Source organism: Fukomys damarensis, unplaced genomic scaffold (assembly GCF_012274545.1).
Source record: "Fukomys damarensis isolate Sample0158 unplaced genomic scaffold, DMR_v1.0_HiC HiC_scaffold_39, whole genome shotgun sequence".
NCBI lineage: Eukaryota > Metazoa > Chordata > Mammalia > Rodentia > Bathyergidae > Fukomys > Fukomys damarensis.
In genome coordinates, this window is record NW_022900951.1 from 61,585,582 (window position 1) to 61,604,704 (window position 19,123).

Consider the following 19,123-nt stretch of genomic DNA (forward strand, 5'->3'; position numbering starts at 1 on the left):
CCTGGAACTGCCTGTGTAGCCTAGGCTGGTCTCGAACTCACAGTGATCCTCCTGTCTCAGCCTCCCGAGTGCTGGGATTACAGGTGTGTGCACCATGCCCAGCTAAGATATCTCCTAAAGAACTGCAGGGTTTTAGCCCGGCATAGTAGTGCCTGCTTGTGATCCTAGCACTTAGGCTGAGGCAGGAAGCTCACCGCAAGTTTGAGGCCAGCCTGGACTACACAGTGAAATCAAGGCCATTGTGAACTACATAGCAAGACCCTGTCTCAAAAAACCAAAAATAAATAAATAACAACTGCAAGGTTTTTACACTTGGGATATTTTCATGTGTCAGTTCTCAAAGCAACGTTACAGAACATATACGTTTTCCCAGTAATAGCCTACCTTGCTAACAGATGTAGATGATTCTATTTTTGAATACACAAAGGCATGAGCCACCATACCTGTCTACTTTCACATCTTATGCAAGGCACTTCATTAGGCAATTTATGGAATGAGCTCATCACATTTAATTTTCACAAAAGCCAAAGAAAGGCATTTTGGTGGGGGGCAGTGGCACATGCTTATAATCCTAGCACTCTGGGAAGCTGAGGCAGGAGGACTGCCTTGAGTTCAAGGCCAGCCTGGGATATATAGTGAATTCAAGGCTGATGAGACACTGTTTCAAAAATAGCAAGACATTGAAAAAAAAAAGAAATAAAAGTTCCAGCCAACCCTGGGCAACTTAGGGGGAACCAGTCTCTAAATAAAAAATAAATAAAGGACTGCCCATGTAGCTCAGTGCAAAGGACCTAGGTTCAACCCCTAGTACTACGACTCTTACTATTACTAATAATAATAGCAACAAAATAAAAATAAAACCAAAAAGGCTGGAGATGTAGCTTAGTGATAAAGTACTTCTGGGTTCAATCTATAGTACAGCAAACAACATAAACATGCATTTTTTCCATTCTATCAATAAGGAAAATAAGATTCAATATCATGCTACAGATCACTGGGGTTGGATTAAAAGCACACTCTCTTTAAAACACTCTAGGGTGTTTTTGGAAACTGAGAAGAGGAAAACACTGCAATCCTAGTATTATTTATGACCATTTTTATTATGCTTAGCTATGCTTTGTGCATTCATCCTTTTCCATATTTCATTTTACTTCTTTATTATTATAGATTTTCAGAAGTAGTCAAGAAATATGAGTAATTTTATCAAAGATCATTCTTTTTCATTATCATGCTGCCTCCCTCCATCCTACCACCAGATTTGAGAGCAAGCAACTTCTCTTCTACCACAGGGGGAAAGTAACTCATCATAAAAATAAAAGCATACTGGGTGTGGTGGTGCACAATTTTGATCCCAGCACTCGGGAGGCTGAGGCAGAAGAATCGCTGGGAGATCAAGGCTAGCTCAGGCTACATAGTGAGTTCAGGGCCAGCCTGAACTACAAAGTGAGACCCTGTCTCAAATCAATCAATCAATCAATTAATCAGTCAGTCGATCAATCAGTCACTTCAAAAGAAAGCTTCTGTGGCTTTACAGACAGCATAGGCTTTGGAGTCAGGCCAGGGAATCCAAATTCAGCTTCTCAGAGCTATGCTTCTTTGGGCAGAGCTCAATCTCTCTTGCTTAGCTTGAATTTCCTCATCTTTAAAAAAAAGTTAATACTTACTTTGAAGTGTTAATCTGAAGATTATAGATAACGAATGTATACCGTGGTGCCTGGCATATAGAAGGCATTCAACAAATATTAGAGAAGTTCATGTTCCAATGAAAACCTTATTAAAGGTATAAATAATGAAGTAATTAAAGTAGCATTCCACTTAACAAGAGACAACAGTAAGGTACCTGAGTGATTTTTAATAGTATTCATTTAGGGGATATAGTTTTTCATTACTTTTTGTGGCACTGGAGATCCAACTCAGGGCCTTGTACATATAGGCAAATGTTCTATCAGAGGTACATCTCCATCCTGAGGCTTTTTAAAATTGTGTTTGTTTTACTACTGGGGATTGAACACAGGGGTGCATTTATGCACCATTATCTCCTTTGGCTTTTTTATCTTATTTTGAGACAGGAGCCCTTAAGTTGGCCAGGCTAACCTGGAACTTGTGATCTCCCTGCTATAGCGTCCCAAGTAGCTAGGATTGTTGTAGTTGTCTCAAAAACAAAAGGGGCTGGGGATTTAGCTTAGTGGTAGAACACTTACCAGTATGTGTAACATCCTGGGTTCAATTGCTAGTAACACACACACACACACACACACACACACACACACACACAGGTAAGCAAACAATGAAAATATGATGTGCTAAATTTGTGTCAAGTCACCTGGGAAACCTAGAAGTTTGGATGAGGAACAAGGAACTATTTAATGTAAGACACAGATGGTGTTACTGCAACACTGGGAGGCTGAGGCATGAAAATCATAAGCTTTAGCCCTCCCTGGGCAATTCAGTAACTTAGCTAGACCTTGTCTCAACATTTTATTTTATTTTATTTTTGAGACAAGGTCTCACTGTGTAGTTCAGGCTGGGCTTGAACTCACTACGTAGCCGAGGCTGACCTTGAACTTGCAGTGATCCTCTTGCCTCTCAGCCTCCCGAGTGCTGGGATAACAGGCATACCTGGCATTAACATTTTAAAAAGGGCTGGGAATATAGCTCAGTGGAAAGGCCCTGGGTTCAATCCCTAGTACTGAAAAAAGAAAAAAAAACCAAAAAAACTAAGACAAGACCTGAAGAGTAAGAACCCTCAGGTAAGGGGGTCGTAAGAGAAGAAAGATATTCTAGCAGAAGTCCTGCATATGCAGACATTTGCAAGAGTATAGAAAGATCAAGGAAGTCAGATAGTTCAGGATAAGTAATGCAGGAAGAATCTCAGACCACAAACAAATTAGAGAAACCAGTTTAATACTGTAAAAAATCAGTTAAAGGGTTTTCAGAGTTCATATTGGCACTTCAGGCAACATTACAAAGGATGGATTAGAGAACAATCTGTTAATCAGTTACTGCAATATATTTGCCAAGAGAAATGCACATCTGAATAGTGGGCATGAAAAGATGGGAAGCAGAATATGATTTCTTTAAAAAAATTGTTTTAATTGAGATAAAAGTCACATAACATAAAATCCACCACATTCATGATTTTAAAATATACAATTAATTGTATAATGGATGTTGGGAAATGGGAAGAAAGTGTTCAAATGGGAAGGGGAACTGGGAGGAGGGAGGGAGGAAGGAAGGGACAAGAAAAAAGTGAATATAGAAGGAAAATTGGAAACAAAGCTTTTGTACATAGGCAGGGGAGTGGGCTTGAAGCGGGGAATGGGATAAAATAAAATTAAATTAAAAAAATATACATATACAACTCAGGCAGGAGTGGTGGTACATATCTATAATCCTAGCTACTAAGGAGCAAATAGCAAGAGGATGGCAAGTTAGAGACCAGCATGGGCAATCTGGTGAGACTCTATCTCAAAACAAAATATAAAAAAATGGTTGGGATGGCCGGGGATTTAGCTCAGTGCTTCCACTGCCTGCCTCACAAGCATAGGGTCCCATGTTTGATATCTGGTGCCAAAAAAACAAGTTGGGAATGTAGCTCATTGTAGAGTACCTCTGGGTTCAATCCCCAATACTGCAAAAAACAAAAACAACAAGAAGAAATAACTCAGGGCCCGGAATGTAGCTCAGTTGATTTCAGGGCTTGCTTAGCATGTGTTAAGGCCCTGGGTTCAATTGCCAGTACCACAATCACCACCACCACCCATATCCCCCCACACACACACACACACACACACACACACACACACACACACACACACCCTGGGTTCAATTGCCAGTACCACAATCACCACCACCACCCATACATACATACACACACACACACACACACACACAATTCAGCATTGCCTTCTTTTAAAAGAATTATCGATTTCCTGCTAGGCACTTTTGCTTCCAAATCAGTTAAAAAGTGATTGAATAAACATATTTCACTGGCAAACAGCTTAAAAAAAACCTTTTCATCTGGCAAGCATGGTGGTACAACCCTGTAATCTCAGCATTCAGGATGCTGAGGCAGAAAGATTATGAGTTCAAAGTCAGCCTTAGCTACATAACAAAACCATGTCTCAAAACAAACACATCTTTTTATTTAAAAGGAATAATGGTCATTGTAGAAGTAGAGACAATACCACCAGTATATAAGGTAAAAATCAAAAGCATTTCCCCCTCAACACTACCAACTGTCCAGAGATAGCTAATGTTAGGGACTGCTGTGTATCCTTACAGAGGTTTGTATATACATATACACATAATTATATATGTGGGCTTTTATTATAATTTTTGTGATGTCGGGGATTGAACTCAAGGTCTTCACTGTGAGCTACACTCCCAGCCCTTTTTATTATTACTATTATTATTTTAAATCATGAGACAAGGTTTCACTAAATTGCCCCAACTGGGCTCCAACTTGCAATCCTCCTGCCTCAGCCTTCAAGAGTGATGGGATGAAAGGTGTGTGCCATCATGGGTTTAAAAAAGTAAGTTTTCTAGAGTATAAAATCATGTACTGCTCTGCATCTTGTTTTTTATATAAAAATGGTTTAACACTCTTCCCAAAAAGAACATCAATTTCTAGTCCAGTGTTCACCATACCTTTAATAATTGTGTATTTTTATTTTTTTGCCAATTTAAGTAATTTATTGTTTCGATTTGTTTAGTTTTTCTTCTTATGAAATAGTTCAAATAAGAAGAAACATAAAAAGATAGCTTTTTAATTCAGCTCTAGTTAAGCATGCAAAACGTTTAGCTTATTTTACAAGTGTGCATACAGGAGTTTTGTACTAGAGGAAGCACAGCATGTACAGAAAATAGCATTAGAATGACTGACCTGGGGCTTTAGTCCTGTTGCAAGTTAAATGCGTAAACTCAGGGCTGTTTTTTGTTCTCTATAAAGTTGGAGGGTATAAATAGCGCTACTAACCTTTTGAAAGCATTAAAAGTATATGACTCTAGGTCACAAATATTTAAAAACACAATGTTAAAATTCATCTGTTTGGACTGCTTAACGTTGAGTAAAGGATAATATACCTCCACTTCCCAAAGTCTGTAATTTCCATTAGGAGGGATCTTGGCTGCGTTCATTTATGTGCATCAAGCGCCTAAAACTGTGCCCAGCATGCTTGAAATTTGGTGAATGACTACTTGCAGAGTGTAATAAACCTGGAATGATTTTACTGTGGTCTAATTGTCACACTCCTTATGAGAAAATGCTAGAAAACAGGCACCTCTTATACGTCTTAGAGGGAATTACATTTGCCAAAAGGAGAAAGACTCTCTCATGTTGATTCTACTCTCTGGATCTAAAATCAAACTCCCCATCCCAAACATCTAATGGAGCCCAAACTCAAAGAAGCGACAAAACTTGTAGCTATGTACATTCCCAGGCCTCTACAACCTTTTCCACCTCAATCTGACTGCATCCTCAGAAGACGAGGAGTTACAGCTCCTCCTCTTGAGAGGCCAGTAACTCGGAAAATACATGAATTAAAGACGCCAAAAGCATAGAAACTGGCGGGGAAAAGGCAGAGCGTGAATAGACTCTTTTAAATCTCATACATCGGGAAAAGCCCCTGTTGCTGGGAACCGCAAATCCTTACCTCCTTCTTTCTTTGGGCAGAGGCAGAGGGAACCTGGTAAATGAGCAGCAGCGCCATCGCCACGGTCGCAGAAGCACACCAAAGCCGCCTACCAGCTGCCATGTTCGCTCCTCTAGCTTCTCTAAGCGAAACTTTCCTCCAGCAGCATCGGAGGGTGGGGCGTGAGAACTGGCAAACCAACCCCTTCACTTTCCTTATTGGTTCTGCTCAGCCCAGCCAGCGGACCCCTCACCTTACGTCAGAGAGCGCTACTGCCTGACGCCGGCTAACGGACAGTTCGCTTCTAATTGGTTCTCGTTAGCCAATAGAAAAAGGATAATCTGGAGGTTTTTCATTGGTCTGCTAAAAATAATGGGCCTCCCCTTTCTTTACGCGTAAAGATGTGTTCCGCAGCTCTTTAATCTCGCATGCGCAGTAGTGAGCTGTTGCGGCTCTTTTAGTTCAAAATGGCTTGACGTTACCAAAACGGAATCTTTCTCCCAGAGACTCACGTACAAGTTTTGATAGCCACTTTTTTTCCCCCTTATGATTCTAGGGATTGAATCCAGAACTTCGCAACTAGTCCCCATTTTTAGTTTTTTATTTCAAGATAGGTCTCGCAAAATCATTAAATTAGCCAAGGCAGTAACTCGTCATTTTTCTGCCTCAGTCTTCCAGGGTGCAGGGATTACAGACGTGCACCTCCGTGCCCAGCTGATATCCACCTTTGTCTTTTTTGTTTTTTGAGACAAGTCTCCCTCTAGTTCAGGCTGGCCTTGAACTCGCTATGTAGCCCAGGCTGGCCTCAAATTTAAGGTGATCTTCCTGCCTTAGCCTCCGGAGGGCTGGGATTATAGATGTACACCATCATACCTGGTTTGTACCAGCAATTACCCGCAAGACTTGCCTCTGCTATACAGTCATCATCAGGGTAATAACACCTGGCCTGACCACTTCTTGACATTCACTTGTTTCCTGTAATATACTATAAGAATGGGACCTAGACATGTGAGAGGAATTTTGTCCCTCATTCTGCCACCAAAGTATGTCAAATCAAAATGAAATACGAGCCGGGCATAGTGGCGCAAGACTGTCTCAAATAAAAAAACAAAAGCAAAAACAAACAAACAAACAAAAAAACAACGAAAGTAGGAAAGCAAAAATATGCTGAATAATGTCACTGAGGGAAAAATTTGAAAAGTCAATACTAGCTAGAATTTGTAGAATACCTTTTGTGTTCCAGGAACAATACCAGGAGCTTTGAAAAAAAGAGGACTCAAATATTACTTAAAACGATTTTTTAAAACCGATCTTGGACTATAGCTCAATGGTAGAGCACCTGTCTACTTATCATGTGTGAGGCCCTGGGTTCACTCCCTAGTACCACAAAAAAAATGGGGGGGGGGGTAACTGGGCCTAGTGGCACATGCCTGGGAGACAGAAGAATTGCAAATTCAGGCCAAGCCTCAGCAATTTACCAATCTAGTGAGAGCCCTGTCTCAAAAATTAAAAAATAGCAGAAAGTGGTGGAGAAAAAACACAAGATGATCTGAGATTTGAGGGGAAATGGCCAGCCTGCAGAGATGGATTTAGAAGGCTGCATAATTTTTGCCTTGCATCTCTTCTCTTTGGAGTCCTTTCCCCACGAACACACACACACACACACACACACATGATTTCATATAAAAGAAAAGAAAGACACAGGAATTAGCTTAAGCGTATCCTGCTGATAATACCTTGGGTTAATCTTCATTAAAATAAATGATGACAAAGGTCCCGAGTTTGATTCCCAGTACTCCCCCAAAAGAAAAGAAAAGAAAAAAAGATTACAGTAATGGATTATAACTTATTAAATACATGAATCTATGCTGAAAATGAAATAGTAAACAGGAGAAAATAAAATACCTTCTTACACTAAAATAACTACTATTCTATGTGAAAGAAATGGTAGGGATTAGAATGTCACTTTTTACAACGTTCATACCAATTACTGACTCAGACAAAAATCATCAATGAACACATAATTTAGTGGGTTAAAGTTTGATAAAGAACAGGATATGGAGGGCTGGGAATGTTGTTCAGCGACACCATGCTTGCATGGCAAGCACAAAGTCCTGAGTTCCATTCCCAGTACGGGGGGGGGGTAAGGGTGTGGCTAAGTGGTAGAATGCTTTCCATAGTATGCATGAGGCCCTGCGTTCTATTTCAAGCACTGCAAAGCAAAACAACACAAAAACAAAAACAAAAAAACAAGGTCGTCACATAATCTGGATGTATTCTTTACAAGTCATTTATGTATTACAAAAGGAAAAGCAGTAACTTTATAGTTCAGGACTCAAAAGTGTTAAGGCCAGGGCCAGCGATTTAGCCCAGTGGTTCTGCCACCTGCCTCACAAGCACTGGATGCTGAATTCAGTTCCCTATACCAAAGAGTATAATACCAGTAGTTAGAAATTAACAGGCCTGAGAGGCAAAGGGGGTCCGAATAGCATGCTTTGCCAGTCATATTTAAGTGAAGAAACAAAGACCTCAGTGTATAATACATCTGTAACCATTTAATAGACCTCAGACTGAAAGACACAGGGTCCCCATTTTGAGAAGAAGGCATATGGCATTCCTGGTTGCCATAACCTATGGCCCACTGATTCCAGAAAAGGGAACATTGATTTAGATTAAAACTTATCTTTTATAGATTTCTTTCCAAAATTTCTTACATAAATAAGGCCCCTGAGGAAACACTGATCATCTGAATAGAACAAAGATATTTGGCAATTGCAAAGCAACCTCTAAGAAAAATGTTGATGAACATCATAATCACCATAGTCCTTGAACACCTGGAGTAATTTGTGTGCACAAAAAGATTTCCAAACTCCTATTGGGTTCAGATGCCTATGATATATAGCAAGCCTTCTCTGAAAGTATAAGTCTCTCTATATCTGCTTTTCAATAAGCCCTAACTATACTTCTGCACAGCTGCAGACATGTCTTGACTAAGGCACAAAGAACAGAGGAGCTGGGGGTGAGGGGTGATTCCTTGTAGTGTCAGGACCTGGCTTCCTGATGACAAGAGGGCACTACTTTCATCAGATGATTAAAGTTGGCATTACCAATAATGAGACAAGCCAAGATCATACACCTCTTGATAAGATGCCCTATGAAAGCATATCAGTTATGTAGTATTCCTGCCAGAAGTATATAAACTGAAAGTAATTGTGAGGAAACATCATAGATTCACAAATCTAGGGAACCTTTGTAAAATAAATAGTCTGTGCTCTTCAAAAATATTACAGCCAGGAGTGGTGGCACACACCTGTAATCCCATCACTCTGGAGGTTGAGGCAGGAGGATCTCCATAAATTCGAGGCCAGCCTAAGCTACACAGTGAGTTTGAGGACAGCCTGAACTGAATAGCAAGATGCTATCTTAAAATAAAGATTAAAAAAAAATTACACAGCACAGACCTGTGGAATCAGGCAATCATCACTTCTACCATTTATGATTGTCTGCTCTTGGTCTGATTTGACCTTGACCTGCATCATTTAAGGATCCTGCACCTCGCTTCCTTCACATGTAAAATTGAGAGTATAAAATTTACTTTAAGTGCGAAAAAATAACACTATAAAAGACAATAAAACGGGGGCCAGGGATTTAGCTCAGTGGCACTGAACTTGCCTAGCAAGCACAAGGCAGACTCCTGGTATTGGGAATAAAAATAAAAATAAAAGACAAAGAAAGGCTAAGGAACTATTATATTTTAAAAGAGAGAAATGATATGTGATAAGGACTTCCAGGAAGATGGCAGAGTGGTGAACAGCAGGGAAACAGCCTTTCTGAGATTTGGTGTCCAGACTCTGGAATATAGCAAAGTGAGAAAAAGAAGAAGGAAGGAAGTGGATCCATGGGACCTAACAAGGATCTGAACTGAGAACCAAGTGAGAGACTTCAGTGAAGAAGAAGGAGGTGGCAAGCAGCACTTTCTCCCTGAGCCTTGACGCACTTAGTGAAAAGGGGGACTCCAATACGCAGATGCACTGTGACTACTGGTGATCTCAAAGGCCACCACAGAAAAACCCACCAGTAGAATGGAGCAGTGGATGCAGTGGTTGGTGAGTTATTCGGGTGCAGATGTACCCCAGGAGAGGGCAACTGGATGGTAGCCACCTTGGAGAGGGGACAGTTGAGCCTGGAACTTAGAGCAGCTGTGGGCTAGCACCACAAGCTTCTAGCAAAAGAAGAGCAAGTCAAGCCCAGAACTCGTGTGAGGGAGGAAATTATAAAAATCAGAAGAAAAATTAATGCAATAGAGACTAAGAAAACAATACAAAGAATCAATGAATCAAACAGTTGTTTTTTTGAAAAAATAAATAAAATGGACAAACCATTAGTCAACTTTATAAAAGGATCAAATCCATATACTTAAGAAGGAGAAGGCTGAAATAACAGATTTTCCAGGAATCCAGAAGAGAATCTGTATTTTGAGAACTTTGAGAACATGTATTCTAATAAGATCGAAAACACAGAAGAAATGGACAGATTCCTAGATAAATATGGATTACCAAAACTGAATCAAGAATATATAAAACTTCTAATTAAATGAATATCAGTCAAAGAAACTGAAGATGTAATTAAAACCTACCAACAAAGAAAAGCCCAAGCCTTGATGGATTCACTGTTGAATTCCACAAGAAATTCAGGGGAGACCTAATGTCACTACTCTTCAAACTCTTTGAAATTAAAAGGGAAGCAATATTCCCAAATTCACTCCTAGAAGCAAGCATTACCCTGATACCAAAACCAGAGAAGGATCCAATCAAAAAAGACAATAACAGGCGAATTTCCCAAATGAACATAGATGAAAAATTTCTCAATAATATACTGGCAAACAGAATGCAGCAAACTATCAAGAATATAAGCCAGGCATGGTGGTGCACGCCTGTAATCCCAGCACTCGGGAGGCTGAGGCAGGAAGATCGCTGTGAGTTAGAGACCAGCCTGGGCTACATAGTGAGTTCCAGTTCAGTCTCAACTACATGTTGTAACCCTGTCTCAAAAAACCAAAAAAAAATTTATCAAGAATATTATACACCATGACCAAGAAGGATTCACGCCAAGGATGCAGGCATGGTTCAACATACGCAAATCAATATATTTAATACAACACAGACAAGGACAAAAATGATATGATCATCTCAATAAATGAAGAAGCATTTGACAAAGTGCAACACCAGTTCATGATAAAACCCAGAGAAAATTAGAATAGATGGTCTTTATTTCAATCTGATAAAAGCCATCTATGACAAACCAACAGCTGATATCATACCAAACGGAAAAAAACTGAAAGCTTTCCTGTTAAAATCAGGAGCAAGACAAGGACATCTACTGTCATTCCTCTTAATCAATATAGTTTTTTTGTTTGTTTGTTTTTTGAGAAAGCGTCTCACTATGTAGTTGAGACTGACCTGGAACTCACTATGTAGCCCAGGCTGGTCTCAAACTCACAGCAATCCTCCTGCCTCAGCCTCCTGAGCGCTGGGATTATAGGAGTGCGCCACCATGCCCGGCTTTAATCAATATAGTTTTAAAAACATTAGCCAGAGAAATGAGAGAAGAGAAAGAAATAAAAATGAGTAAGGACAGGAAAGGAAGAAGTCAAATTGTCATTATTTGCAGAAGACATGATGCTCTACATAGAAGACCACAAAAACTCCACCAAAAGACTTCTAGATTTAATAACCAAATTCAATATTGTAGCTGGATACAAAGTCAACACTCAAAAATCAATATCATTCCTATACATAACTAACAAATTCACTGAGAAAGAAATTAGGGAAACAACACCTTTCACAATAGAATCCAAAAAAATACAATACCTAGGAATCAATCTAACAAAGGAAGTAAAACATGTTTACATGGAAAACAACAGTATTCTGAAAAAGGAGATCATAAAGGATATCAGAAAATGAAAAATATCCCTTGTTCTTGGGTAGGAAGAACCAAGATAGTGAAAATGGTCATAATTCCAAAATTGTTGCACAGATTTAATGCAATCTCCATAAAAATTCCAACAGCATATCTAACAGAATTAGGGCAAACAATCCTAAAATTGATTCGGAAATAAAAGAAACTTAGAATAGCAAAAGTAATTCTAGGCAATAAAGGCAATGCAGGGGAATCACACTCCCTGACTTGAAATTACAATACAAAGCTTCTGTGATAAAAATAGCATGGTACTGGCAAAAATCAGATCCAAGAATCAATGGAGTAGATTAGAAGATGCAGAAATAACTCCAAACACACTCAGCCACCTTATCTTTGACAAAAGAGGCAAACATCCTCACTGGAAGAAAGACAGCCTCTTTAATAAATGGTGCTGGAAAATCTGGCTTTCTACATACTGAAGATTAAAACTAAAGCCATATCTTTCACCATGCATGAAACTAAAATCCAAACAGATCAATGATCTAAATATTAAAGCAGAAACACTACATCTGTGTTGTTTTTGTCCACGAGTTCGCTCTTGGAACAAAGGTTCAGGAATTTCAAATGGGAGGGTAAGGAGCGGAATCACCAAGCAGACTCTGGGGAGGTTTCTGGAATGCTTTCACTTTTAATAAGTTCAGCCAGCAATTTATAAAGTTTTGAAAGAGGGAGTTGCAAAGGAGGAGTAATATATTTGGCTTAACAGGATTGGTTATTTGAGTGTCCTTGGATGGGCGATAGAGGCGTTCAACTAGTGGGGACAGGCAAGGCCATAGCTGGACATAGAGAAGGCTCAATGCATGAGCTAGGCCTCTCCTAGTGTGCTAGGAAACATGTGTGGTGCACTTGTCCCAGCTAGACTTGTACCTCACTTACATCTCCCCCTGTTTTTTGCCTCCATCGCCTTGGCCAAGAGCAATACATTTTTATGACTTTGTTTATATCATCAAGTAAAATCGTCTACTAAACTTAATGATCAGGAATAATAAAAGAACACCAAATATAGTTAAAACATATGGGGATCCAAGAATTAACCCTTTTGCCCAAGAACTTAAACTTTTCCACCCAGTAAGGATACCCGTCCTGACCGTGTCCCTGACAATATTGAGAGTGACAACATCTAAAGCTTGAGTATCATTAAGCTATACAATAGTTTGGTTTAAGGTTTGTAAATGGTGACAAAATGTAGGGTACCAAGTTTTCCACAAATAACTTGACAGATTTTTATATTGATCACAATTATGACAGAGGTAGGTTGTTATACAGACATGAGAAAAATTAGCATGACAGCAGCTCAAAATTTTTGTTTTGTATGTCTTCCTACATGAGGTTCATTCAAGACTAGAGATTTAATATAGCAGCTCAAACATCTTGAAACAGCAGGACAGTTTCTCTGAGGGCTTGTGTGTATTGTGACCTAGTTGATTCAGTGTGGTGGCTCTTGTCACTTGGTTATGTAGAGTGGTGGAGGCAGTTGCTGAAGTGGAAATGTCTGCCGCTACGGAGACGATGATGGCTACAGTGGTGGAGATTCCTAGATCATGCTTACTGTGGGGGTGAAGTATAAGATTAAAAAGTGGATCTGAGTACTGCCAATCTTTGGTGAGACTAACGGGAACCCAGATGGCTGGGGGTGTTCTAGCAACATATAAGAACCAGATGGAAGAATGGTTAAATAGGGAGGGGTTTATACAGGGGGTAACCAGGGCCGAGGAATTAACCTGTAGGGGAAAATTATGGACAAACACAAATATAAAGGGGGACAGTAGGCAAGCACTGAAGGTAAAACTGTGTAGTTAGATTTGTAAGAAATTGATATGAATCACCACAGACCTGAGAGAGGGACTTCTAACCTGAGCATGGGAAACATTAGCACCGAGAGCAAGTAGAATGGGGTGGTATCAGTTGGCCTGAATCCGAGAAACCTAGAAGAGACAGTGGCACCATCAATATAGAACGGATGAGATGTCTAAGGGGATGTGGTAGCTGATGATGTGATGAGGCTCTTTCAAAGTTTATAAGTGGTGTGGGTCTCATTATTACACTGGTAAGCTCTTTCTAATGTAAAGAAAGTAGGGATGAACATCCCCCAACCAACAATAGAAATGTTAGGAGGGGAGAGATAGAGGGGAATTGGGGAAATGCACACATCAAAGGGGATGGCATCAGGTGGTGGCACAAAACTTTGTCTGGAATACCTTCCACAGACGGGCACGTGAGGAGGAGAGATGGGGTTGGGGACAGGATTCATGAGTAGGAGAGCATTGAACATGGTAGGAGCCAAATGGCCGTTGGTCAAATAATTTTGTCATAAACAGAGGCAGGAAGTGGAATCAGGAATTGGTGAAACAAACAGAAGAAGGGAAGACAGAAGTATTCCAAACAGTAGAAACTATCGAGTGGTATGAAGTTGACCGCTCTATGGCTTTTGGATATAAACGGGAATCATTGCCAAAAGGCCTTGGGCAAGGTAGAATTCCAGTCTATAGTGTCAAAAATGTGGGGGGGATTAAGGCCCACACTTGCGTGATGGGTGAGGAGGTGGCTTGTTAGGAATTGGCAATCAATGCCACACAAAGGAGTAAAACTATCATTGGTCCCGAAATGGGTCGTGGAGTGCCAAGAGGGGCCAAGCCTGCGAGCTTGATCATAGACTACCTCCCAGAGGGGCTAGTTCCAGAGAAAGGGCATTATCTCTTAACATGTCCCGGTTGATTACAACCCCAACAATTTGGTCCAATGTTTGGTCCCGTTAACTGTCCTGACTGGAGGGGTATGGCCGCTGCAAAGGCATTAGTGAGGGCTGCAGTCAGCATTTGATTTGTATGTTCGGGGGTTCGAATATCCTTGGTGGCTAAGATCCAATCATCAAAGGTTTTGTGTGTTTATGGGAGTGATTATAGATCTAAAAGGATTTTGACATCCCTCAAAAATAAGTTCCTTGATCAGGGCTTGATGAGTGAGCCTCAGGGTGAGCAACCTTTGGTTGTACAGTTTGAATAGCACGTTGGCAAAAATCAGGAAAGGACTCGGAAGGTTTTTGTAACAGTTTACTGACAGATGGAGCACCTCCACAATGGGCATGCAGCGCCAGGCCGCAAGGGCACAGTTGCACACCTGATCATAAGAGACGGCAGTCTGTTGAGCTTGTCTGATGATATCATCATATTGCCCAGTCCCTCTGAGCATATCTAGGTTGATGCCAATGCCATTAATGTTATTATGTCGGTCTTGTTGTTTACATTGATCTTCATACATAGCCTTAAACATAAGGAAATCCCCCGGGGAAAGACATGCCCACGTGAGGTCACGCTAATCCTTTGGACAGTTAACAACATATGAAAAACTTTCCAGCAATTGTAAAGCAAAAGGGCTTTAAGGCCCATGATCGTGAACCGCCTGAAGGAAGTCCTTCCACACCTTAGCGGAGCGGGGAACCCATGGCGTAATTCCAGGACTGCCTAGTGTAGCCGGGTACGTAGCGAAGGGCCGAGGTCCTGTCTTGGTTTTTTTGAACACATTTTGAAAGAGAGCCTTGTTGGAATAAGACTCCTCATCACAAGAAGACGCACTATCAGAAGGACCGGAGGAGCCAGAGGATCTGTAAGACAGTGGTGTGCCTGCTGGGGGCCGCCATCTTGGACCGGAACAGGCAGGGTCCTCGGGGTGTGGCTTCCGGTGACGCGAGGGTTTTGGCAGAGGCTCTTCAGCGGAAGGAAGTGGGCTATCAGGGGGAAGGGGCTGATGCTTCAGGGGAAGAAGAAGGCAGAAGAGAAAGTCCTCATGTGCCATCTCTCCCGCGAGACTCCTGTTTGCCATCTTTGGGGCAGTGTCGAGGCCCTCCTTCGGTTTGTGTTTGGGCAGGGAATGCCTCAGATGCCTTTACAGCGTGAGGGTCAAGACATTGAATAGTTGCCGAGGCGATGGGGAAGAAGTCCAGAGGTAGAGGAACTTCCCCATGTGTCTCAGCATGCTGTGAATTGCATATTGCGCACTCCCACAGCTCAGCGTCTACTACATCTGCATCCTCCATCCAAGGGGAGGATTTAAGGATAGTCTCCCAAAAGGTAATAAGATGCTCTTTGGGACTTTCATCCCTCTGGTCTTTAATAGTGCCTTTACCAAGGTGATCTGTACCGGCCGTTCCTGATTTAAGAGTTTACCCATAATAGGGATCATTACCAGAGGCTTCAATATTTACCCGGTGTATGCGAGTCCCCTGTTTGGGCACCAATTTGTTGCTTTTGTCCGCGAGCCCACTCAGGAACTTCTACTGTGAGGGTAAGGCGTGGAATCAACAAGCAGACTCCAGGGAGGTTTCTGGAATGCTTTCACTTTTAATAAGTTCAGGCAACAATTTATAAAGTTTTGAAAGAGGGAGTTGCAAAGGAGAAGTAATATATTTGGCTTAACAGGATTGGTTATTGGAGTGTCCTTGGATGGGCAATAGAGGCGTCCAACTAGGGGGAATGAGCGAGGCCATAGCTGGACATAGACAAGGCTCAATGCATGAGCTAGGCCTCTCCTAGTGTGCAAGGAGACATACGAGAGGTGCACTTGTCCCAGCTAGACTTGTACCTCGCTTACAAATCTGCTGGAAGTAGAATAGGTTCAACTCTTGAAGACATAGGTGTAGGCAAAGACTTTATGTACAAAACCCTGATTGCACAGGAAATATCACAAAGAATCAACAACTGGGATCTAATATTATTTAAAAACTTTTGAGCCGGGCGTGGTTGCATATGCCTGTAATCCCAGCACTCAGGAGGCTGAGGCAGGAGTATCTCTGTGAGTTCAAGACCAGCCTGAGCTACATATTGAGTTCCTGGTTAGTCTCAACTACCTAGTGAGACCCTGTCTCAAAAAACAAAGAAACAAACAAAACTTTTGCACACCAAGAGAAACCACCAACAGAGTGAGAAAACTACCCACAGTGTGGAAAAAATTTTTACTCACTGTTCCTCAGACAAAAGACTTTATCTGTAATATATAAAGAACCCCAAAATATCAGATTCCCCAAATTTAAAGACCCAGTCCAACAGTAGGCATCTGAAATGAACAGACATTTCTCATATGAAGAAATAGTAATAGCAAATAAATATACGAAAAAATTTTCAGTATCACTGGTCATTTAAGAGATGCAAATTAAAATAACACTGAGATTCCATCTCACTCCAGAAAGAATGGCTGTTACCAAGAAATAAGCCAATATAAAAATGCTGGTGGGGATGTTGGGAAAATAACTTTTCTACATTCTTGGTGGGAGTGTAGACTTGTTCAACCACTATGGAAATCAGTGTGGAGATTTCTCAAAAAACTAAAACTAGAGGTTCCATTTGACCTAGCCATTACCCTTCTTGGTATCTTCCCGAAAGAATTAAAATCATCATACCACAATATGCACACCCATGTTTATAGCGACACAGTTTGTAATAGCTTAATATTGGAAGCCTGTCAACTGACAAATGGATATAGAAGATGTGGGTTTTTTTTTACAATGGAGTACTACACTGCCATAAACAGGGTTAAACTTGAGATATTTCTAGGTAAATGTATGCACCTTGAGACCATACTTTTAAGTGAAATAAATTGGACACAGAGGTTTAAATGCTGCAGTGTTTCTCTGGTGTGAGAAACAGAGAGTAGAAGTAAGGACCAAAATTGAGAAATGGGAGGACAGTGTTCAAATGAAAAGAGAAAGGGAAGGAGGAAGGGGAAAGGAAAGAAGGGACAGGGAAAAAACAATAGAAGAAAACATGGGAACAAAGGTTTTGTAAACAAGAACAGGAAGAGGGGTTGAAGAGGGAATGCGAGAAAAAGAAGTAAGATATATCATGTACAGGTACAAATTCCCTATGATGAATTTTATCATTATGTATATATAACATGTACTAAGAAATGTTTCCCTTCAAAAAAAGAGACGTGACAACCAAATTTAATACTGGTCTTGGACTGAGTTTTCTTTTTTGAGGCAGGGTCTGGTTGTGTATTCAGGCTGGCCTTGAATTCACTATGTAGCCCCAGCTGGCCTCAATCTTGCAGTAATCTTCCTGCTTAAGTCTTTTGAGTGCTGGGATTACAGGCTAAAAAAAGTTTTCAGAATTTTATACTGTGATCATATAAGGCAACATTGAGCCATGTGCAGTGGCACACATGTGCAGTTCCAGCCCTTGGGTAGCTGAGGCAGGTGGATTGTAAGTTTGAGTCCTGTCTGGGCTATTTATTTATTTATTATTTTGGAGACAGGAGCTTGCTATGTAGTTCATTCTGGGCTTAAACTCTATGTAGCACAGGCTGGTTTCAAACTCATGGAAATCCTCCTGCCTCAGCCTCCCAAGTACTAGAATTACAGCCATTGTACCACCATGCCTGGCTTGCCTGGGTAATTTAGCATGATCCTGTCTCAAAATAAACAACAATAACAAAAAGAGCTGGGGACAAACTTCAGTGTGAATGCCCTGGGCTCATATGCAGTGTGGAGTGGTGTGTGAGGATGGGTTATCATACTCTTAGGAGATGAACAAGTAATGGTAAACGGTTGAATGATGTATGTAAATTATTGTCTAATGGCCCTTGATGGGGTTAAATGTGGGAGTGCAAGGCCGACATCCCAGCATTGATACTGATGCAGGGTTGTGAGTTGGAGGCCAGCCTTGGCCACATGGTTAGACTCTGTCACAAAAAAGAAACAATTATTCATATATGGGGGGAAATCAGCAAAATATAACCAATTGATCCACCTAGCTAATGGACATACGAAGCCAGGTGTGGTGTCACACGCCTGTAATCCTTCTACTTGGGAGGTTGAGGCAGGAGGCTTGCCATGAGTTCCAGGCTTGCCTGAGCTACATAGGGAGTCTAAGATGAGCCTGGAGTACACAGCAAGACCCTGTCTCACAAAAACAAAACAAAAGAAAACAAAGGGCATACGAGAGTTTTGTTTGTTCATTTATTTTTGAGACAGGGTCTTAGTATCCTAGGCTGACCTTTAACTCAGTGATCCTCTTGTCTCAGCCTCCAGAGTGAGTGCTATGAATTTATGTGTACATCACCTCGCCCAGCTCATACAAGAGTTTTGCTTCCTGCCCCCTAATATTTTATTGTGAAACTATCCCAAATGCAGATAAATTGAAAGACTTATACTGTGAACACCCACCAAGATTTTACAATCAGCGGGTCACCAAGCATGCCTTATTACATATTTATCCTATATATTATGGGTATTAAGAGTTTAAAATTTCTATTTTATTTTATTTGCACTGTGGATTGGTCCCAGAGCCTCAAGTATGCTAAGCATAGATTGAATAGCTGTATTATGCCCCATCCCCTAGGAATACTTTTTGATATTCTTACACTTTTTCTCTAAATTTGGGTGTTATTTCAAAATTAAAAGTTAGCTGTAAACAGTGAGAAACACCTATATTCCCAGCACCCAGGAGGCTGAAGCAGTAGGATCACTGTGAGTTCCAGGCCAACCTAGACTACATAGTGTGTTGAAGGCCAGCCTGAAC

The 19,123-nt window shown here is 40.9% G+C and overlaps 1 protein-coding gene across 1 annotated transcript in view; it reads right to left on the minus strand.

Annotated features, from left to right (window-relative positions):
- Positions 1-5,884, minus strand: part of Magt1 (magnesium transporter 1) — a 46,945-nt gene extending 41,061 nt beyond the window's left edge. The window contains exon 1 of the mRNA XM_010641332.3: positions 5,655-5,884. Coding sequence (XP_010639634.1) covers positions 5,655-5,756 — 102 coding nt within the window. The 5' untranslated portion in view covers positions 5,757-5,884. The remainder of the gene's footprint in view (positions 1-5,654) is intronic.
- Positions 5,885-19,123: the final 13,239 nt, after the last annotated feature.